The sequence below is a fragment of the Ranitomeya variabilis genome, chromosome 8 (assembly GCF_051348905.1).
Source record: "Ranitomeya variabilis isolate aRanVar5 chromosome 8, aRanVar5.hap1, whole genome shotgun sequence".
NCBI lineage: Eukaryota > Metazoa > Chordata > Amphibia > Anura > Dendrobatidae > Ranitomeya > Ranitomeya variabilis.
Window position 1 is genome coordinate 20841722 of NC_135239.1, and position 23449 is coordinate 20865170.

General features: G+C 43.6%; 1 protein-coding gene across 4 annotated transcripts in view; it reads left to right on the top strand.

The window, feature by feature from the left end:
- LOC143787805 (FRAS1-related extracellular matrix protein 1-like) overlaps nucleotides 1–23449 on the top strand; it is a 146009-nt gene that overhangs the window by 33330 nt on the left and 89230 nt on the right. For all 4 annotated transcript variants that reach the window (XR_013218473.1, XM_077276869.1, XM_077276868.1 and 1 more), the window contains 9 exons: nucleotides 898–1068; nucleotides 2190–2398; nucleotides 5559–5652; nucleotides 6315–6567; nucleotides 7940–8134; nucleotides 10581–10766; nucleotides 12315–12511; nucleotides 20483–20699; nucleotides 22106–22250. Coding sequence is in view for 3 of the 4 variants with exons in the window: in XM_077276869.1 (XP_077132984.1) it covers nucleotides 898–1068; nucleotides 2190–2398; nucleotides 5559–5652; nucleotides 6315–6567; nucleotides 7940–8134; nucleotides 10581–10766; nucleotides 12315–12511; nucleotides 20483–20699; nucleotides 22106–22250 (1667 nt within the window). In the remaining variant the exon portion in view is untranslated. The remainder of the gene's footprint in view (nucleotides 1–897; nucleotides 1069–2189; nucleotides 2399–5558; nucleotides 5653–6314; nucleotides 6568–7939; nucleotides 8135–10580; nucleotides 10767–12314; nucleotides 12512–20482; nucleotides 20700–22105; nucleotides 22251–23449) is intronic.

Consider the following 23449-nt stretch of genomic DNA (forward strand, 5'->3'; position numbering starts at 1 on the left):
TGTTTTATTTTTATACCATTTAAAAAAAATTATTTACTTTATTTTTTAGTCTCCATCGGGGACTTGAATTTGCAATCATTTCATTTCTGTATATACATATTGTAGTGCAGCGGGGTTGGTGCAGTGTGACAGATAGGCACTGACCACAGGAAAGTTCAAAACAAAGTGTGTTTAATGTCAAACGTAACTCACAAATGGAAAACAAATAATATCCTCCAGATCGCAGCCGGGAGTCAAGACAGTCCGTATCCGAGACCAGTTACCGTGGGCGACTGTGCCGCCGTGTCACGCTGAGGGGTGCCAGGTGTTTTGGATTTGCTTGGCTCCGTGTTGCTTCACACAAGCCAAATTTTGCAGAGCCACCTGCTCTGCAGTTTTCAAACCAAGACTGACACACTCATCCCTTTGCTGCAGGGTTTTTAAATGGAATCTGTGGCCATGGGCCCCTTGTAAGACCCGGCCTGGAGGGACCGGACCGCCCCACTACCACTGATCATAATATTGGGAAATGAACATCACAAAAACAAAACCCAAAAAACGATAATAGCTTTTTTTTTTCTTTTCACCATTTTACCCCAGTTACATGGTAAAGTGAATGAAGTCATTCAAAACTACAACTCGTCCTGCAAAAAAAAAAAAAAATCTAAAAAAATACAAAATAAACCCTCGCACGTAGCTATGTGGGCGGAAAAATAAAAAAAGGTTATAGTCATTGGTAGAATGGGAGGAAAAAACTAAATGCAGACGTGAAAATTGACCAGGGGAGGAATGGGTTAAGAAGCCTTGGCAATCTGCTTTATGTAGGGCGAGGACAGGGGCAGATACAATGATTTCTCATGTCTGGGGTTTTGTTACATTGTATGTGATACTGTTATATGAATGTCTCCCTGCCCCCAGCACGCCGTGAACCACATGAAGGTGGCCTACATGCCCCCCATAGAGGACATCGGTCCTGATCCTCTGCACGTCCAGTTTGAGTTTTCCGTTAGTGACCACCAGCATGGCGGACGTCTGACCGGACTCATATTCAACATAACAGTCATTCCTGTGGATGATCAGGCACCAAAGGTGACGGCATTACTTGTTCTGTAACCCACATGACATAGTTGCCGGTGGTCCCGTACCCCGGTGCGGCCGAGCATGTCCCAAGCTGAAAACGGGGTGGGATTTATGCAAACCCCACTAAAGATTAAATTGACCAAATACTTCTCACAGCTGAGAATTTGCTACAGTATCATCCACACAATCTTTTGCGAGCTGAAAACATTTATCATTCATTTTGTGCCCGTTTTATAAAAAATGGCGCACAGCTGATATACATGTAACAAAGAAGTAAAACAGACACAAAGGGGCAAAGAGCGCATTTCTAAACTGTCTTACCCCAGATTTCTGGCCCAAACTCTTTAGACCAACCAACCGCTTTGCAAAGTTCTTTCCATAACTTTACAGAATCACAGATCACACAATATTGAAAATGTTTGAAGAAGCCGTTCAATGTGGTGGACATGACGTTGTAGGAGTCACTGGTTCCTCTGAGCTCTGTATGTGCAGCGCGTCTATAGCATATGATGCATTGACGTGATGGAGATTCCTGATTTCCTGGGATCCTTCCTCTTAGGCCCCTTTTACACATCAGTTTTTTGCTGTCAGTCACAACCCGGCGAATTTTGAAAAAAAAACGGATCTGGCGGCAACTTTGCCAAAGTTGCCGCCGGATCCTTTTTTTTTTTTCATAGACTTGTATTAGCAACGGATGGTCTCACGTTTCATCCGTTTTTCACCGGATCCGTCAAAAATTCTTTATCCGGAGGCCAAAGAAAACAGACATAGTAACGTTTTTTGTGTCCGTCGAAAAAACGCACAGTGACGGATCCATGGCCATCCATCGTTTGCTAGAAAGTAAGCCTATGGCGCCGGATACGTCAAATGACAGAATCCGGCGACGGATTCTGCTTTTTTAACTGACCATGCTCCGATTTTTTTAGGATCCAATTAGCTGGATCAACTAGTCGGATCCGGCAAAAAAACTGATCCGTCGCATCAGTTTTTCACAATATGCGACGGATCCGTTTTTTTCAAAATTCGACAGATTGTGACTGATGGCAAAAAACTGATGTGTGATAGCAGCCTTACCGGTGTGACCATTACAATGTATCATTCTATAACATTCCAATGATTCTATTCTTCAGATTTCCTCCCACCCTGTAAGGACGGAGGAAGGAGCCAGCTGTCTCATCACTGGTGAAAGTCTTATCATTTCCGATGAAGACACAAAAAGTGAGAATCTGAAAATCAGACTGAAATCTGGACCCCGGCACGGAAATCTGGAGCTTCATGGAGTCCCAATAACTGAGGGGAGCACATTCAGCCTGGAGGAGCTGCGCACCTACAAAGTCCGGTACGAAATCAGCACAAAAATGCATTAACATTATCGGGAGAGTGAACGACTGACGGAAGAATATCCTTACATTATTATTGGCCTGTACCCCAAGTGTCATTATCCTGTACCCCAAGTGTCATTATCCTGTACCAAAAGAGTCAGCATCATTATCCTGTACCCCAAGGGTCATTATCCTGTACCCCAAGTGTCATTATCCTGTACCAAAAGAGTCAGCATCATTATCCTGTACCCCAAGAGTCATTATCCTGTACCCCAAGAGTCATTATCCTGTACCAAAAGAGTCAGCATCATTATCCTGTACCCCAAGAGTCATTATCCTGTACCCCAAGTGTCATTATCCTGTACCAAAAGAGTCAGCATCATTATCCTGTACCCCAAGGGTCATTATCCTGTACCCTAAGTGTTATTATCCTGTACCCCAAGAGTCAGCGTCATTATCCTGTACCCCAAGAGTCATTATCCTGTACCCCAAGAGTCATTATCCTGTACCCCAAGTGTTATTATCCTGTACCCCAAGAGTCAGCGTCATTATCCTGTACCCCAAGAGTCATTATCCTGTACCCCAAGTGTCATTATCCTGTACCCCAAATGTTATTATCCTGTACCCCAAGAGTCAGCATCATTATCCTGTACCCCAAGAGTCATTGTCCTGTACCCCAAGAGTCAGCATCATTATTCTGTACCCCAAGAGTCATTATCTTGTACCCCAAGAGTCATTATCCTGTACCAAAAGAGTCAGCATCATTATCCTGTACCCCAAGGGTCATTATCTTGTACCCCAAGTGTCATTATCCTGTACCAAAAGAGTCAGCATCATTATCCTGTACCCCAAGGGTCATTATCCTGTACCCTAAGTGTTATTATCCTGTACCCCAAGAGTCAGCGTCATTATCCTGTACCCCAAGAGTTATTATCCTGTACCCCAAGAGTCATTATCCTGTACCCCAAGTGTTATTATCCTGTACCTCAAGAGTCAGCAACATTATCCTGTACCCCAAGTGTCATTATCCTGTACCCCAAATGTTATTATCCTGTACCCCAAGAGTCAGCGTCATTATCCTGTGCCCCAAGAGTCATTATCCTGTACCCCAAGAGTCAGCATCATTATTCTGTACCCCAAGAGTCATTATCCTGTACCCCAAGGGTCAGTGTCATTATCTTGTACCCAAATGTCAGTGTCATTATCCTGTACCCCAAGAGTCATTATCCTGCACCCCAAGTATCAGTGTCATTATCCTGTACCCCGGGTGTCAGTGTCATTATCCTGTACCCCGGGTGTCAGTGTCATTATCCTGTACCCCCAGTGTCAGTGTCATTATCCTGTACCCCAAGTATCAGTGTCATTATCCTGTACCCCAAGAGTCAATTATATTATTCTGTACCCCAAATGTCAGTGTCATTATCCTGTACCCCAAGTGTTATTATCCTGTACCCCCAATAGTCATTATCTTGTATCCAGAGTGTCAGTGTCATTATCTTGTACCCAAATGTCATTGTTATTGTCCTGATGTTTTCCATGGTTGCCTATCGGATTTGGGTGGCACAGGATAATAGTCGGCTGTGAGGGGCATGTGTGACACTATGTATTAGGGCTTCTCTGCCGCCTTGTGTGACTGCATGGAGCCTCTCTGCTGTTACATGTATCTGGGGCTGGTTCTCTGACACAATACTGAGGGTCTCGGGCAGTGTAATTCGGCCGCAGAGTGTGGGCTTCTTCTGTCTGTGGACTATATAGGGCTTCTCCGGCATAATTCTAGTGTAGGGGGCATAAGGGGCATTACATGGGGCTTCTCGGGGGCGACAGCTGGCATCTTTGATACTATTCTAGGCATCTCTGGCCTCTCACTCTGTGGCAGGAGTCCTACATGGTATCTAGACGGCCTCTCTGGGATCATATGAGACCTTAGTACCTGATTCCCATGAATTTAGAGTCTAAACGAACTTTTCTTTGGTTTCTACATTTTATATTGTGGTAATTGCAGTGATCCTTGGTGTATACAGCATATACTGCCCCCTGTATGATAGGGTGGTCTTTACAAGAGGTCCCCAGTCTCGGAGCAATGTTCCTAATTAATCCCAGCATGTAACGAGCGATAGGCTTCCCATCATCAGACATTAAGACTTTATCAGTCATTACACGATACCAGACGTAATAAAAAGCTGCGCAGATGCGGTGGAATCGACCCCTCGCTGCATTACATAAGATAATGAAAATCCCCCCATCTCTGGAGACGGAGGACGTATTGTCTGCGGTGATTGAGCAGAAGGGTCTTCTCGGCCCCATTATCAGGGACCGCCACAAAAGAGCAGCAGCGAGTTACGCAGCGGAAGAATGGCAAATCCCATAGGTTCTTTCATCTCACAGCACCGAACCTCCTCTGAGATCAAGAGGGGAAAATATCCCACCCTGAAGACGAGCCGGGGGGCCGAGATCATCCCTGCCCCTGGCTGATAGAGGAATGCTTAGACCCCTATTCTCCGGGACTCACTGCCAGGAGGATGTACAGAGGATAAGAGTAAAGGGAGGAAGCCCGCTCTCTGATCTGCGACACTAAAGGCTTCCCATGATAGGAAGGTTATATAATATGCATTAAAGGGAATCTGTCTGCAGAATTTCACCCCCAAACCATGTAGCTCCTTTAAAGACAAGCCCAGCAACACCTTTACATGACCAGTCCGATCCTCCATTATTGAGAAATCAGTGTTTGAAATTATATGCAAATGAGGCTGAAGAGCTATGGTAGATCTGAAGCCTCTGTCACTCCAGCTCTATTCCCTGCCCAGCTCCACCTGCTGCTTGATTGACAGCTTCTTTGCCTGAAATCATACAGCGTAGTGGTTATCAGTCAAAAAGGAGGCGGCGAAACAGGGCAGGGAATAGAGCTGGAGAGACAGAGGCTTCAGATCTACCATAGCCCTTAAGCTTCATTTGCATTTCAAATCAAACGCTGATTTCTCAGTAACAAAGGAAAGGACTGACCATGTAAAAGTATTGCTGGACTGGTCTTTGAAATAGCTACATGCACATAGAAAGAGTTTTGGGGGGTAAAATCCTGCTGACAGATTCCCTTTAATCAGTAACTCGATGTGTGTGGTCATTATGCTCTTCACCACTAGGGGTGCTGTTCAATAGAAAACTGTCCACTATTCTTGGCAGGTATCAGCATGACGACTCGGAGTCTTTGGAGGACGCCATCATCTTCACAGTCACAGATGGAAAGAACATGGCAGATGGGGAACTGAAGGTCCAGGTAATTTCATGGCAAATTATTAAACAAAAAGAGGGTGCCCAATTAGTGTAGTTGGGCCCAGAAAATGCCATCCGCGAACAAATATAGTGCATGTCTATTGCTCCCTGTTATCAGCCATTTCTGGGCGATGCCGACTGTAGTTTTCCACAATGGTTTGCCTGACAAGAGTTTGTGCAAAACCATGGTCCCTACTTTATGTCACATAGTGATTGTGGTGCGGCTCGAACGTTTTCTACACTTCCGCCAGGAAAATTACTGAACAGCTGAAATGGCTGATAACAGGGAACAAAAGACAGTCATCCACATAGGGATCAAATACATGTCCAAAGTGACAGCAGTCTTCACTTTCCTATATTTCTGATAACCTATAGGCTTGTAACCATGGCGACACATAGGTCTGCATAGGAGCTGCATACACAAAACAGCAGATCATTTTTTTTTTCAAACCTATGCGCAAAGTTGCTTCACTTCTATCCTTTAGATGCATTGGAGCAACCCAAACAAAAGTCTACACACCCTTTAAGTGCAAAGAGCGTAATGACTTCATGTTACTTTTCTATAGTTGTAAATATAAAGAGTCGTTACTGTATCTAAGCCAGTGTACCCGAAGATTCCGAATCTGCACATTTAGAAGATGTACCTGTGTGTTATTTGGTCCTCAGATCTCCCCTGTAAACGATGAGCCCCCGGAGTTACGATCTGACCTGACTTCCGCCCTGTTCTGTCCTGAGCGCGGCCACATCTACATAACTACTGAGAATCTGTACGCAACCGATCCAGACAGTGACGACACGAGGCTCACGTACATGATCGCTCGCACTCCCCTGTATGGAATGATCCAGAGAGAAGGAGTCGCGGTGGATAAATTCAGCCAACTCGATGTCATCCGGGGGTTAATCTCCTACAGACATACAGGTAACCTCTTAGGGTTTATGTCCGTTTTCATCTTTATCTTTTCTGAGATGTAATTCGCATTTAGTTTGTAGTCAGGTCATGGGATGATGAAAGCAGCAGCAGAGGAGTGTGTTGACTTTGCAGGGTCAGTGACTCATGTGATCAGGAGGACAATAGTTCCGATGACAATCCACCATAGCCTTGATGCTCGGATGGACATGGGGGCATCTAATCTCAGTAGAAATAGAAAAGTAAGCCACTGCCTGTCTATAATGGAGGCTTATCTCCCCAAATAATAGGATAAAGTGGTGGAAATCCAACAACCCCATCATTACGTCCCCCAACTTATCTGTCTGGACATAAGATGATCGGCCGACACCTTCATGGTGGGAATCAGTCAGTGACCTCCTTCTGATGGGGTGTTTGTAACTCTTTTTCAGTCTTTTTCTGAACTCCTCTCAGTATATTTATAGCCACAGACCATATCGAAGGATGAACGTCACGTGGTCATAAATCAGCTGAGAGGAGCTCAATAGAGACAGATAAAAGAGTTTCTCTGTGTGAAGCAGCTTACTGATACATTCTTAGTTAAAGGGGTTGTCCATTCTTGGTGTTCAAGTCTGCAGTCACTCTTATATGACTGCGGACTTGTGAATCCTCTCAGCGTGCACAGTGCATGATGTCAGGATTCTCTGCTTCTGGAGGCGAGCCGAGCGGTCATTTGACTATATGAATGCGTTTTACCTGCTTCCAGCTACATTCTGACTAGGCATGTCCGGCTTCATTTATTTCACTTGTATTGAGAGAAGTCGCGCACATCTAATTGGCCTGTGACCGCATTTATGCAATCACATACTTGCAGTCACGCAGCCGCTGCTCCTGTAGGCAGCACAGAAGAATCCTGACAGTGTGCACTGTGCGTGCTGCGAGGAGTTACTAGTCTGCAGTCATATGGTGACTGCAGATTTGAACTTGAAGCCTGGAGAACCCCTTTAACTCCTCCTGCAGCCACCGACAGACAATGGACTTATTACCCTTCAGCTCTGTCCTGTGCTTTATTTCATTTTCCTGATTTGTCCGCCTAACCATCTTACTGACGCACTTGTCAGGAACTGACGTCTAAAATGTTGTTCTAAAAATAATTCTGGTTTACTACATTTTCCTTCACTCCCTTCCGAGGAGCCGACCAGATGCTCCATAAAGACGAGTTTATACTTAGAATTCAGAATAATGAAATACACATAATTAATGGGCGAGATGAGGATTGTTGGGGCAGGCGTGCACTGGGGTCCTGGGGCCGGGGTCCACCTTCTCAAGTTGATTTTCAGATTATGGCGGCAGAGGTCATTTGCTGGATTTCCTAGGTACTTACCCTGTTGTCCTGGACTTTCAGGAGGGGAGATCGGTGCCTCTCCGCGAATGGATACGGTTACACTCATCGTGTCAGATGGGGAATCCGTCTCAGCCGACACCTGTTGCATCGAGGGTCCTCCTCCCCCGCCGATACCACTTCACGCCAGCCTCCCCGTCTATGATCTTAATATCACCCTCACCCCCATCAATAATCAGCTGCCGGTGATAATCATTGGTAAGTGCAGTGTGACCAATGTGAGAGTGCAAATATTACAGCATTTATCTCATCACTTCAGATGTAAGTGCCATGTTACCATATGTTCTATTCATGTAAGGGGGCACAAATGTCACAGCAGGTGGCAGCTGGACAGAGAGCGCGGCCCGGGCCCGTGGCATCAATGTGCTCCGTGCTGCTGGGGCTTTCTCAGGAATGTGTTCAGATATTGCACTATTTTTCATCACCATTCTTTTCCATTTCCACTATCTACTTGTGTTACGTTACATTTATATTTCTTACCTTGTGCAAGATCTTTGCCTGCTGATATTGAGCTGATTCACTCATATACTCTTCCTAACCTAAAACTTGCTCACAGCTGAGGGTTCGTCACTGTTGGGTAGTCTTGGCAATCCTCGGTATGCTAATACTCACCTGCACTGACACATTGTAACAGGCTGGGACAGTAGAACAGAGAACTGTGCTCCTCAGAATTCCGGCATAAAACTGTTTTGAAACTTTGTAAACTTTTTGACATATTACATATTTTGACATTTTTACATCAGCTCCAGCAACTTTTTGGAAAGTGAGCGAAACTTGGTGGAGGGCGGAGTGGCAAGCACAGCCGAAAAAAATCATCCTAATTTATATCGCAAAAGTGGCGCAAATAACAACAGAAATCTTCCTGACTGCGGGACATTTCTTGCAGTGACCCATGCCTGTACCCAATTCATTAACAGGCGCTCTCCTCTTAATTTGGTGTATCTTACTCCACCGTTCATGTACACTGGCTGACAAGATCCAGCCTTAATTAATTGAGTCCTTTTTATTTAAATTATTCATGATTTGCAAGATCTCTGCTTGCTGACATTGAATGAAAGAACCTAAGTTTAAATTCACAAACTTAAAACTAGAGATGAGAGAATTGATTCGCCAGACTCTGGACCATCGGGCAGGTCAGTAATGTGTGGCTTCTGGCCGGGAGCGCTGCAGATCTCATTGCTACCGGCATTCCCACTCTGCCTTTGATTAGCCGGGCTTGCTTGATGGGCGCCGCTAAATTTAGGTCTTATGAACACGACAGATTTTCTCGCACGAGTGGAATTTGTGGTATTCACGGATAGCAATCATATTTATGATATTCTAGAGCAGAAAAAAAGAGAATATCCTCCAGCGGTAGCCAACAATCTAAAAAATATAGTTTATTAATCACATTAAAAATTGTAGTAGCAGGTCGCCAAAAGAGAACCATAGACATAGGAGAAGCAGAGCAACTAGTTTCAGCTTCTAGCGCCTTAATCATGATCACCATGATCACCACGATCACCATTATAACCACGATCACCATGATCACCACGATAACCATTATAACCACGATCACCATGTTCACCATTATAGCCACGATCACCACGGTCACCATTATAACCATGATCACCATGATCACCACGGTCACCATTATAACCATGATCACCATGATCACCACGATCACCATGATCACCACGATCACCATTATAACCACGATCACCATGATCACCACGGTCACCATTATAACCATGATCACCATGATCACCACGGTCACCATGATTAAGGCGTTAAACTGAAACTCGTTGGTCTGCTATCTCCTCGTCCGAGGCTTGGACGGCTCCGTGCGTTGCCTAACAGATGGAGGCTGCTAATCCAAGTTTGGTGAGCTGACTATTCCTGTTCCCCATATTTCCCTCTGTTTTCCCAGTATGATTCTATGGGGCAGTGCACATGTCTGATTATTTACTCAGACCACGTGGTCCACTGAAAAAATCGGAGACAAGTCCGATTTTGATCAGACTGTCGGATCAAAATCGTCAATGCAAGTCTATGGGTCCGTGAAAAAAATCGTCATGTCATTCGAGTGTCGTCTGATTTTCATGGACTGAAGGAATGGTGAAGAAGGAGAACCTTTCTTTTTTTTCTCTTCACGTCCTAGAAAAACGGATACCACTGTGATCAAACTCTGATCAGAATAATCGGCCATTTTTCTCAGATGTGCGATATTGGTCGTGTGCACCTACATCTTATAATATGTCACAATAATTGTGCTTATAAATTGTCACAAACTCTGAACAAATGATACATAGAACTTTGCTCACAGAGGTTTGTCTGACTGAATTAGTCTTACAGTTGAATTTTGTTACAATTGAATCCAGTCTAGACAAGCCAATGTGTACTGGACACCTCGGACTAATACAGTTTACCCACACTGATACAATGTAACACATTAGAACAGTACAGGAGAGAGACCTGTGCGGAAGGTTTGCTACAATGTATCACTGTAAATAATGGATCAGCACAATTAATCTAACTGATGTATTGTAACAAAACCACCACTGGGACCAGTTCACAGTCGTTTTTCAGCCTTTCAATGTTTTCATTCAGTGACAGCAATGTTCTTGAAAACCGATACTATGGATTATACCATTGAATATTGCAGGAGATGTCTTTGTCGTCCATGAAGGCTCGTCCGCGGTTGTCTTTGTAAATCATGTGAACGCATCGGACGTGGACACCCTGGATGATGACTTAATCTTCCTCGTGGAGACACGGCCACAGTTTGGGTATCTCGAGAGCACAATACCCTCCCCGGGGTCAGAAAAGAGCCTCCCTGAGACCGGAATAAGTACGTTACAATTTTGTATTAGTTTAATCCTTTATTTTCTAAATATTTACAAGGTTCAGTTTTAATCAAACAAAGAAACATCGTAGCCTTCACGATTCGTTAGTCTGCAGCATTTTCTCCATGGCGCTGAGACAGTCACAGCTCATAAGTTTCATCTTCAGCTGAAATCGTGCCACCTTTTGTCTTACTGTAAATAGGGCAGTGGGGAGAGGATCCTGCTGCAGCAAGTTGTCTTATACCTCACAGCACAGGGAAGAGAAGTCAAACACAGATTTCTTTATATATTTCTCATTTTTATTGTAACATGTAACTACATAGGATCAAAGAAATAGGACTCTTGTAAGGAATAATTGTTGGAACATGTTTTATTTTATTTTTAATTTTCTGAGTTTACTGTTGCTTTAACACAATTTCATACTGCTCACAGCTCTGATTTTCCTATACAGAGGCCTAAATAGCCAGAGGTGAATGATAAAAATGTGGTCACCCTGCAGACACCACTAGGGGGAGCACAGGAGCTAACTGCATACTGTTTATCCCAAATAGTAGATTTCCTCCCGAGGCGCTGCAGGCTGTCAGAATCGTATATTCTTATGTATCTGGGCCTGGGTATCTTATGTGTATAGCATAACCCTAAGAACACTTCTGTGTTGTCAAGTGAAAGGTTTTTTGTGGGAGGAATACCTCTATCCACCAGCTTCAGTTTAAAAAAAACCCAACATATGTGATCTACTTCTTCTCTACGGGTCCAGCGCTGAGACTCCGCCGCTGCTGCTCCCCATGTCTGCTCTTGTCTGCAGCCAATAACTGAGCTTGGCAGCTCTGCCCAATGCTGATGGCGCGAGTCACTGAGGTCACTGATTGGCTGCATCAGGGAGACGACCGATGGAGACTCAGATCTGGACCTGGAGAGGAGGAGTAGAGGACATATATATATATATATATATATATATATATATATATATATATATATATATATATATATATATATATATATATATATATATAAAAAATTATTTATTTTAAACCCTTTAAAGGGGCTTCCTGTGTAATGTAAGCGAGGATTGACTGTTACTGCACATTTGTTATTGCTGCTCCGCATTCACACCAGACTAGCACTTATTACATCTTTTCACTATGCTGGAGGTTGCTGACTAATTGTGATTCTTTTTATATGAATAAAGCTTAATAATTGCATAATGAAAAGTTCTGAAACTTTTTATTTACTTTGTTTTAATTCCTTCCCATCTTCAAGATTTTTACTTGCTGTCAGTGAACGCACATTCTATTCTACATTCAGAGGTGGGAAAAGTCCATAATTAGCTGTTTGTTACAATTCGATACATTTTATCTGAACTGATACATTGTAACTGACTATCAAAAGAAGACTTAAGTTCTGAAAAGAAAGAGAGTCCCTTCTGATTGGCTGCGCTATACCATGTGATCATCACTATTCACATTCACTGACAGCAACCAGAGATCTCGAAAATGGTGAAGAATTGAAAGAATCTCTATGTGTTCAGACAGGTGTTCTGTGCTCCTCCCAAGGTTCGTTCAGTCTCCGGCACGTGAGCGCCGGTTACATCCGCTACGTCCAGTCACGTCACGAGCGCATCGAGCCGACCTCGGATTTCTTCATGATTTCGGTCACTGATTCCATCCATAGATCGATGATTGTCCCGTTCTACATTGTGATCAAGCCCATAAATGATGAGGAACCTCGGCTGCACGTCCAGAACATAACGGTAAAACTCCGCAAAATGCTACAACTTTGGTCAACTCTTAAAGGGGTATGACACAAGTATCTGACACGTGCAAAAGGCTTTGTCCCCAACCTCCCCACTGCCCATCGTCACCGGAGGATTAATCACCTATCTTCTAACTGCCCAGCACCACCAGGAACTTCTTCTGTAATCACTTAACTTTTCAGAACCACCAGGGACTTAATCCCTACATTGCCAGCACCATCATGAGCTTGTGTACCAATAGGCCTTTATTATTTAATCCCTTCACTACTCAGGACCACCAGGGGGGACTTTTATCAATAACCCCTTCACAAACCAGGACCACCATGGGTTTTATCAATAACCCGCTGATTACCCAGGACCACCAGGGACTTTATCAATAACCCCTTCACTAACCAGGACCACTAGAGACTTTATTATTATTAACCCTTTCATTACCCAGGACCACCAGGGACTTAATCCCTACATTACCAGCACCATCATGAGCTTGTGTATGAATAGGGACTTTATTATTTAATCCTTTCACTACTCAGGACCACCAGGGACTTTATCAATAACCCCTTCACTAACCAGGGCCACCAGAGACTTTATTATTAACCCTTTCACTACCTAGGACCACCAGGGACTTTCTAAAAAAAATGTACTGTATGTACACAGTGACTGCACCAGCAAAATAGTGAGTGCAGCTCTGAAGCGTCTAATCAAGGCACGGCTGAGCTTAGATTTACTAATGTCATTCCCAGCTAGGCTACAATATGCAATCTTTACAAAAAGCTTCACAACTCTCCCTAATCAATGTAAACACTTTATTCAGTGATAAAACAAATAAAAGCAAAAACCGGGAAGACACAATGTTACAGTCTACAGGGCGGAGTTGAAATGTTTGAATTGCATAAGTACTAAAATGTACAAAGTGGCAAAATACATAATAGAATTCTATAAACTTATAATAACTACAGATATATAAGGCCATAAATACCGCCAAATGCACAGAAATAAAGAAACACAAAATGCTGACCTCCACAGGAACATTTGTCGCGCCCCTAATGAGTGTTTCACCTGAAGCTTTATCAGGGCTGGGGCGGGACACATATCTGTGGGGTTCTATTTTGCTTTACATTATTTTTGGCATTTGGCTGTGTTTATTTGCTTATAGATCTGTATTTATTCCTGTGTTAAGTTTGTATAATTATATATTTTGCCACTTTGCACATGTTTTTCTTAGGCTATGTGCACACGTTGCGGATTGGGGTGCAGAATTTTCCGCACAAAATCGTCATCTTCTGGCAGAATACACAGGTGCAGATTTGCCACGGATTTTGTGCGGAATTGATGCCGATTTTGTGCAGATTTTCTGCGTTTTTTACCCCTGCGGATTTCTATAATGGAAGAGGTCAGAAACGCTGCAGTTCCACACAAAAGAAGTAGCATGCTCCTTCTTTTGCTCCGCAGCAGTTTTCATGCAAATTTTTCCGCACCATTAGCACAGCTTTTTTCTATTGATTTACGTTGTACTGTAAATCACTTTGCGGAACTGCAGCGTTTCTGCGTGGAAAAATCCGCTGCGGATCCGCACTAATTCCGCATCGTGTGCACATAGCCTTATGCAGTTCTAATATTCATACTCCTCCTGTAATGTTTTGAAATTAGGAGAACCTGAGTGTATTAAAAAGTAACATTTATTGATACAAAAGCAAAAAATAAAAAACACAATACAATTATTATATAAATATTACATTTGTTTGGAAAACAAAAAATAGTTTTGTTTATTTTTTGTTTCTGAATCAATAAATGTTATTTTTTAATACATAAAGACTCAGGTTCTCCTAATTTCAAAATGTTACATTAGAGTCAGTATATTGGTGAAAGTTGTACTAGTTTGTGGCTGTTTTTTGTATTTTATCCTCCTGTAATGTGTTGTCATCTGTAAAATTGTATCTTCCCTGTTTTTATTTGTTTTAATTGTTATATGACTGAATAAAGTGTTTATATTGATTACAGAGGGCCGTTTACCTTATATGCGGTATTATTCAGTGTACGGAGCGCCGTGTACCTTATATGCGGTATTATTCAGTGTACGGAGCGCCGTGTACCTTATATGCGGTACTATTCAGTGTACGGAGCGTTGTGTACCTTATGTGTGGTATTATTCAGTGTACGGAGCCTCATGTACCTTATGTGCGGTATTATTCAGTGTACGGTGCGTCGTGTACCTTATATGCGGTACTATTCAGTGTACGGAGCGCCGTGTACCTTATATGCGGTATTATTCAGTGTACGGAGCATCGTGTACCTTATGTGTGGTATTATTCAGTGTACGGAGCCTCATGTACCTTATATGCGGTATTATTCAGTGTACGGTGCGTCGTGTACCTTATATGCGGTACTATTCAGTGTACGGAGCGCCGTGTACCTTATATGCGGTATTATTCAGTGTACGGTGCGTTGTGTACCTTATGTGTGGTATTATTCAGTGTACGGAGCCTCATGTACCTTATGTGCGGTATTATTCAGTGTACGGTGTGTCGTGTACCTTATGTGTGGTATTATTCAGTGTACGGAGCCTCATGTACCTTATGTGCGGTATTATTCAGTGTACGGTGCGTCGTGCACCTTATATGCAGTACTATTCAGTGTACGGAGCGCCGTGTACCTTATATGCAGTACTATTCAGTGTACGGAGCGCCGTGTACCTTATATGCGGTATTATTCAGTGTACGGTGCGTCGTGTACCTTATGTGTGGTATTATTCAGTGTACGGAGCCTCATGTACCTTATGTGCGGTATTATTCAGTGTACGGTGCGTCGTGCACCTTATATGCAGTACTATTCAGTGTACGGAGCGCCGTGTACCTTATATGCGGTATTATTCAGTGTACGGTGCATCGTGTACCTTATGTGCGGTACCATTCAGTGTACGGAGTGCCATGTACCTTATATGCGGTATTATTCAGTGTACGGTGCGCCGTGTACCTTATATGCGGTATTATTCAGTGTACGGAGCGCTGTGTACCTTCTATGCGGTATCATTCAGTTTACGGAGCGCCTTGTACCTTATATGCAGTATTATTTGGTGTACGGAGTGCCGTGTACCTAATATGCGGTATTATTCAGTGTACGGAGCACCGTGTACCTTATATGCGGTATTATTCAGTGTACGGAGCGCCGTGTACCTTATGTGCAGTATTATTCAGGGTACAGAGCGCCGTGTACCTTATATGCGGTATTATTTACTGTACGGAGTGCCGTGTACCTTATGTGCAGTATTATTCAGGGTACAGAGCGCCGTGTACCTTATATGCGGTATTATTCAGTGAACGGAGCGCCGTGTATCTTATATGTGGTATTATTCAGTGTACGGAGCCTCATGTACCTTATGTGCGTTATTATTCAGACTGAATAATAACGCACATAAGGTACATGAGGCTCCGTACACTGAATAATTCAGTGTACGGAGCCTCGTGTACCTTATATGCGGTATTATTCAGTATACGGAGCATCGTGTACCTTATATGCGGTATTATTAAGTGTATGGAGCGTCGTGTACCTTATGTGCGTTATTATTCACTGTACCTTATGTGCGGTATTATTCAGTGTATGGAGCGTCGTGCACCTTATGTGCGGTATTATTCAGTGTACAGAGCATCGTGTACCTTATGTGCGGTATTTTTCACTGTACGGAGCGTCGTGTACCTTATGTGCGGTATTATTCAGTGTACAGAGCGTCTTGTACCTTATGTGCGGTATTATTTGGTGTATGGACCGTCGTGTACCTTATGTGCGGTATTATTCAGTGTACGGAGCGTCGTGTGCCTTATGTGCAGTATTATTCAGTGTATGGAGCGTCGTGTACCTTATGTGCAGTATTATTCAGTGTACGGAGCGTCGTGTACCTTATGTGCGTTATTATTCAGTGTACGGAGCGCGGTGTACCTTATGTGCGGTATTATTTGGTGTTTGGAGCGTCGTGTCCCTTATGTGTGGTATTATTCAGTGTACGGAGCGTCGTGTACCTTATGTGTGGTATTATTCACTGTACGGAGCACGGTGTACCTTATGTGCAGTATTATTCAGTGTACGGAGCACGGTGTACCTTATGTGCGGTATTATTCACTGTACGGAGCGTCGTGTACCTTATGTGCGGTATTATTCACTGTACGTAGCGTCGTGTCCCTTATGTGTGGTATTATTCAGTGTACGGAGCGTCGTGTACCTTATGTGCGGTATTATTCAGTGTATGGAGCGTCGTGTACCTTTTTTGTGGTATTATTTGGTGTAAGGAGCGTCGTGTACCTTATGTGCGGTATTATTCAGTGTACGGAGCGTCGTGTACCTTATGTGCGGTATTATTCACTGTACGGAGCGTCGTGCACCTTATGTGTGGTATTATTCACTGTACGGAGCACGGTGTACCTTATGTGCAGTATTATTCAGTGTACGGAGCACGGTGTACCTTATGTGCGGTATTATTCAGTGTACGGAGCGCGGTGTACCTTATGTGCGGTATTATTCACTGTACGGAGCGTCGTGTACCTTATGTGCGGTATTATTGACTGTACGGAGCGTCGTATCCCTTATGTGCCGTATTATTCACTGTACGGAGCGTCGTCTACCTTATGTGCGGTATTATTTGGTGTACGGAGCGTCGTGTACCTTATGTGTGGTATTATTCACTGTACGGAGCGTCGTGTACCTTATGTGCGGTATTATTCAGTGTATGGAGCGCGATGTACCTTAAGTGCGGTATTATTTGGTGTTTGGAGCGTCGTGTCCCTTATGTGCGGTATTATTCAGTGTACGGAGCATCGTGTGCCTTATGTGCGGTATTATTCAGTGTATTGAGCGCCTTGTATCTTATGTGCGGTATTATTCACTGTACAGAGCATCGTGTACCTTATGTGCGGTATTATTCACTGTACGGAGCGTCGTGTACCTTATGTGCGGTATTATTCACTGTACGTAGCGTGGTGTCCCTTATGTGTGGTATTATTCAGTGTACGGAGCGTCGTGTACCTTATGTGCGATATTATTCAGTGTATGGAGCGTCGTGTACCTTTTTTGTGGTATTATTTGGTGTAAGGAGCGTCGTGTACCTTATGTGTGGTATTATTCACTGTACGGAGCACGGTGTACCTTATGTGCGGTATTATTCAGTGTACGGAGCGCGGTGTACCTTATGTGCGGTATTATTCAGTGTACGGAGCGCGGTGTACCTTATGTGCGGTATTATTCACTGTACGGAGCGTCGTGTACCTTATGTGCGGTATTATTCACTGTACGGAGCGTCGTATCCCTTATGTGCCGTATTATTCACTGTACGGAGCGTCGTCTACCTTATGTGCGGTATTATTTGGTGTACGGAGCGTCGTGTACCTTATGTGCGGTATTATTCACTGTACGGAGCGTCGTGTACCTTATGTACGGTATTATTCAGTGTATGGAGCATCATGTACCTTATGTGCAGTATTATTCACTGTACGGAGCGTCGTGTCCTTTATGTGCGGTATTATTCACTGTACGGAGCGTCGTGTACCTTATGTGCGGTATTATTCACTGTACGGAGCGTCGTCTACCTTATGTGCGGTATTATTTGGTGTACGGAGCGTCGTGTCCTTTATGTGCAGTATTATTCACTGTACGGAGCGTCGTGTACCTTATGTGCGGTATTATTCAGTGTATGGAGCATCATGTACCTTATGTGCGGTATTAGTCACTGTACGGAGCGTCGTGTCCTTTATGTGCCGTATTATTCACTGTACGGAGCGTCGTGCACCTTATGTGCGGTATTATTTGGTGTACAGAGCATCATGTACCTTATGTGCGGTACATTTCCTCTAGGTACATAACTAGATGTTTATAGTTGAGCTTTTGGTGTACAAAGGTAGAATAGTGCGATAAATTAGCAGGACCCGTCCGTCGCCAGCTCTGAAGATGAATGAAGTGCGGAGACAAAGTGAGAGGAGGCTGCGAGACGCCTTCTTGGCAGGTTTCAGGCCGGGTTTGCATTTGATCATCACTAGTCCCCTGTGAACTGTGCAGACCACAAAGTGTAAATAGACGACATGAAAAAACCGTGCGCCAAGCATGGCACAGGATAAAGGGCCGGCAGATCCCGGCATCCATGTGTGGTTCTCAGCTGGTATGAATCGTGATGGCGGCTGCGAGTGCCACACACAGAGGCGCTATATTTAGGCTATTGCATGTTTATAGAGGCAGCGAGGAGCAGGGGATCCGGGAAGAGGCCGCTCTGCGCTGGTGGAGCCGCTGGGACTTTCCATGACTAATATCGGCCACTTTGGGACAGTCATTGTTTGCTTTCTCGTCAGAACATAGAGCCTCTCTGAGCCGGGAGTTACAATGTTACCAATCTGTCACACTTTGAGTTGGCAACTATGTTCTCATTTCAACCCAAATTTTCACAGCCACATCCCAGCGTGATCCTATCGCTATCGCCATCCAAGTCGCAAGGTTCAATCCGCGGTCACGCTGCAAATTTTGATCCAATTTTTTTTTTTTTAGGGAAATAATCGCCCCCATAGACTCCTGAAGAGCAGAGCTGTCAAGATTTACAGCAATACAACCCACTGTTCTTGTCAAATTTGTCATTCCGGGGTCTGAGAAAAGAGATGACACCTACAGCTAATCGCCATTTGGGTCGTCACCCGGCTTTCCCTAAAGCTGAGAACAAATTTGGTCCATATCAGATCAGGGACACCATCATTAAATGTATTCTAATGAGTCCTGTATGCCTTATATTTCCATGTCTTATCATTCTCAAGATCTCTGCTTCTTGTCAAAGAATAGAACATTCTCGCTTCATAACCTGATACTTCTTACAGCTGAGAGGTTTGATACAGTTTCAGTCTGTGAACCTAAACATCCCAGACTTCAAAGACTGATACATTTGTAACAAACTACCCGGATACATTTTTCTTTGCACTTTTCTTCTAGGTTATTCCAACAACTAATGACTTTGGCAGTGAGTGCACCTTAATATTGCTGCGTTTTGGTGTAAATGATCACATCTAGTGTTAGATCTTTTTATTATGTGGTTTTTAGATACTTTTTGCAGCTTATTTGAAAAGAAGACAAGGCACGAGAGACATTGGTGTATTTTATCACACAACACCCTGCGTCTAATTGAGCTTAAATTCAGGTCCAAAAAAAAGAGTGCCACAAATTAGACCAAATATGGTGTTGCAATTTTAGGTAGAAGGGTAAAAAAATGCACCAAAATTACCATCCACCAAGAGCCACGTTGATCAATAGCGTTTTAAGACTGGTCCAAGTTTACACTATAATCTCCCCCCATTGTGTGCAGGCAATAGTTTGCAACAATGTATCAGTGCCTGTAGAATGCCTTAACCTGGCTCTGCACGCCTCTGGACCGGACACAAGGTGTCCAATTAGGTCAGGATGTGAACAAGAAGACTGTTCCCTTTCACTGGCAGCAAGCAGACATCTTACAATGTTGAAGAACTGACGGCCAGCGAAGGATGTTGCACATTGTGTTTGTGCACAAATTGCAACCGTTCATTGTCCTAAATGCTTAAGTCAAATATATCTTTTGGTTTCGACATTTATAACTCCATTTTTATATTACCCTACTGTGTTGGGCATAAAGGGCGTCATACTTGTAATAATAATCTTTATTTCTATATAGCGCTAACATATTCCGCAGCGCTTTACAGTTTTGCACACATTATCATCGCTGTCCCCGATGGGGCTCACAATCTAAATTCCCTATCAGTATGTCTTTGGAATGTGGGAGGAAACCGGAGAACCCGGAGGAAACCCACAGAAACACGGGAGAACATACAAACTCCTTGCAGATGTTGTCTTTGGTGGGATTTGAACCCAGGACTCCATTATGTCTCTGGCTTCTTTAAGACGTTTATTTTTGAATTGTGTTTTGCATTTATTTATTTATTTTTTCATGTTATCCTGTGCTTGTTCTTCTTTCTCATCCAGATAATTGAGGGGGGAAGCTGTGAAATCGGTCCAGCAACATTAAGTGCAGAAGACCTGGATATCCCACCTGACATATTACGCTTCTCTGTAATAGCCCCCCCAACACACGGATTATTACTGCACGGCCTGCGTGCTGCAGATGTCGGTCACTCCAATCCTAGGGGGACACACGGAGAGGCCCTCGTCGACACTTTCACCTTGAATGCACTGAAGCAAGGTCTGTCCTGTATGTATCAGCTGCATATCGCGCGGCTGTGTAGGTATAATGCTCTCAGGGGGCTTCATCTATGGACCCCTAAACCTCTGCTTCCTCCCTATATCCTGTTGGGCAGATGAGACTTCTGGGATCTGTTCTGTGTTTGTGAAACTTCTTTAATTCCTTCTTGTCCTGGATCCAGCTCCTCTCCCTCATCGGAGTCATGTACAGGCCGTGAATGTCCTCTGCTGGCACCGAGGGGTTACTGCAGCCCAAAAAAAGAATCAAAAATATAAAAGGAAAAAAAATTACATATGAAGTAAGTGAGGAAGTTAAATAAAGAGCCAAAAAGAGAAATGTTTCCGCAGTTTTTTCCAGTAACTAATTCCCTATAAAAATAGACAGAAGTTGTAGTGAGTTTCCAAACTTTCCGGCAGAGATCTGTCCCATGTTACGTAGATGCGTGTGGACTGTCGTGTATGTTTTTTCAGTAGTGTGGAAAGGCTTTGCCCTTGTGTAAAATACATTGATGCTCCCAGAAATATGGACGTATCCAAGCCACGGAGCATATAGAGATCGATGGAGATGATGATTTGGATCCGCAAAGGGTCTCAAGTTTAACAAAACTTTTCGGAAAAAGTTCTCGCAAATTTGCAGTTAGTGAAAGGGGAGTACAGAGGGTGCAGATTAAATAAACCTCACCCACAAATGGATGTTTGAGGGCCGGACTATTCGGAAAAGGCTCCCTAATGTGCTAACACCAGTATTGGCATCTGTGTATGACATCACTGCTCACAAAGCTGATGATGTCATCGGTAGATCTCAGTAGTGCAGCCTCCAGTTTTTGGCCTTGAGATTTCAACGATCAGATCTCAGACTGTAAGTAAGATATCGAGAAATGGTTTTTACTAGTGATGATGAGCGAACCTGCTGGGATAAGGTGTTATCTGAGCATGCTTGGATGCTAACCGAGGGTCTTCATCATACTTGAGGAATATGTTTTGCCTAACAAACAGACAATCCCTGCATGTGTTGCGCCTGTCGAACAGCCACGAGACATGCAGCCGCAGGGACTCGGACATATTTTTAGAGCACGATGAAGACTCTCGGTTAGCACCTGAGCATGCTCAGATAACACCTTATCCCAGCACGTTCGCTCGCCATCACTAGTTTTTACACTTCCAATGGCATTTTTTGTAAGACTCTTTAATTCTGCTGGGCGGATGCTATTCAGCATTTGGCCTCCTCTGAACTTGGACAATTTGGACATTTTACAAATATGCATTTTATGAAGTGTAAAAAAATGAGGCACGGCGCTTGTAATAAGGAGGGAGCAGGTAACTGTTCTGTGGCCCTGATGTTCGGCAGCTCCTGTCACGTCCCTTCCGTTCCTGGGAGGGATGAATTAATGACTTGTTTTCCTATAGGAATGACCATTGTGTACACGCATGATGACACAGAGACACGGCAGGACCGATTTCTAGTGCAGCTGACAGATGGCAAACACACAGTCCAGGAGACACTGCATGTTCACATAACGCCAGTCAACGATGAAAAACCGCAGCTCATCAGGTGACCAAACCGTAACGTCATATTATAGCCGCGTCCGCAGCAGTGTGGCTGCTCATCAGGAGCAGCGGCTGAATAGGGGAAATGACGCCTGAGTGTAATGGATGCGCTGACTTTAAACCTATAACACGTTGCATTAGATGGATTCAGTTTGCAGCACTTTTATTGTCTTATTTTATTGTGCTGCAAAGTAACGACGCAAATCCCTGAGCCACCGTGCTGCCCTTAGATATGTGCAAACATTGAATATATAAAATGTCACCATCAAAAAAGGGACCAGAGAGAAGCATGGCGCCTCCTAGTGCGATGACTTCAAGATGGGTCTGTAGCCCACGGCTGGTCCCATCCCACCAGAATGAGATGATGGACAGAATGAGAAGATGGAAGGAATGAGATGATGGATAGAATGAGAAGATGGATAGGATGAGATTGATGGATGGAATGAGATGATGGATAGAATGAGATGATGGATAGAATGAGAAGATGGACGGATAGAATGAGACGATGGACGGATAGAATAAGATGATGGATAGAATGAGAAGATGGATAGAATGAGATGATGGATAGAATGAGATGATGGATAGAATGAGGTGATGGATAGAATGAGGTGATGGATAGAATGAGAAGATGGATAGAATGAGATGATGGATAGAATGAGAAGATGGATGGATAGAATGAGAAGATGGATAGAATGAGATGATAGATGGAATGAGATGATGGATAGAATGAGATGATGGATAGAATGAGAAGATGGATAGGATGAGATTGATGGATGGAATGAGATGATGGACAGAATGAGATTGATGGATGGAATGAGATGATGGATAGAATGAGATGATGGATAGAATGAGATGATGGATAGAATGAGATGATGGATAGAATGAGATGATGGATAGAATGAGAAGATGGACGGATAGAATGAGACGATGGACGGATAGAATAAGATGATGGATAGAATGAGAAGATGGATAGAATGAGATGATGGATAGAATGAGATGATGGATAGAATGAGGTGATGGATAGAATGAGGTGATGGATAGAATGAGAAGATGGATAGAATGAGATGATGGATAGAATGAGAAGATGGATAGAATGAGAAGATGGATAGAATGAGATGATAGATGGAATGAGATGATGGATAGAATGAGATGATGGATAGAATGAGATGATGGATAGAATGAGATGATGGATAGAATGAGATG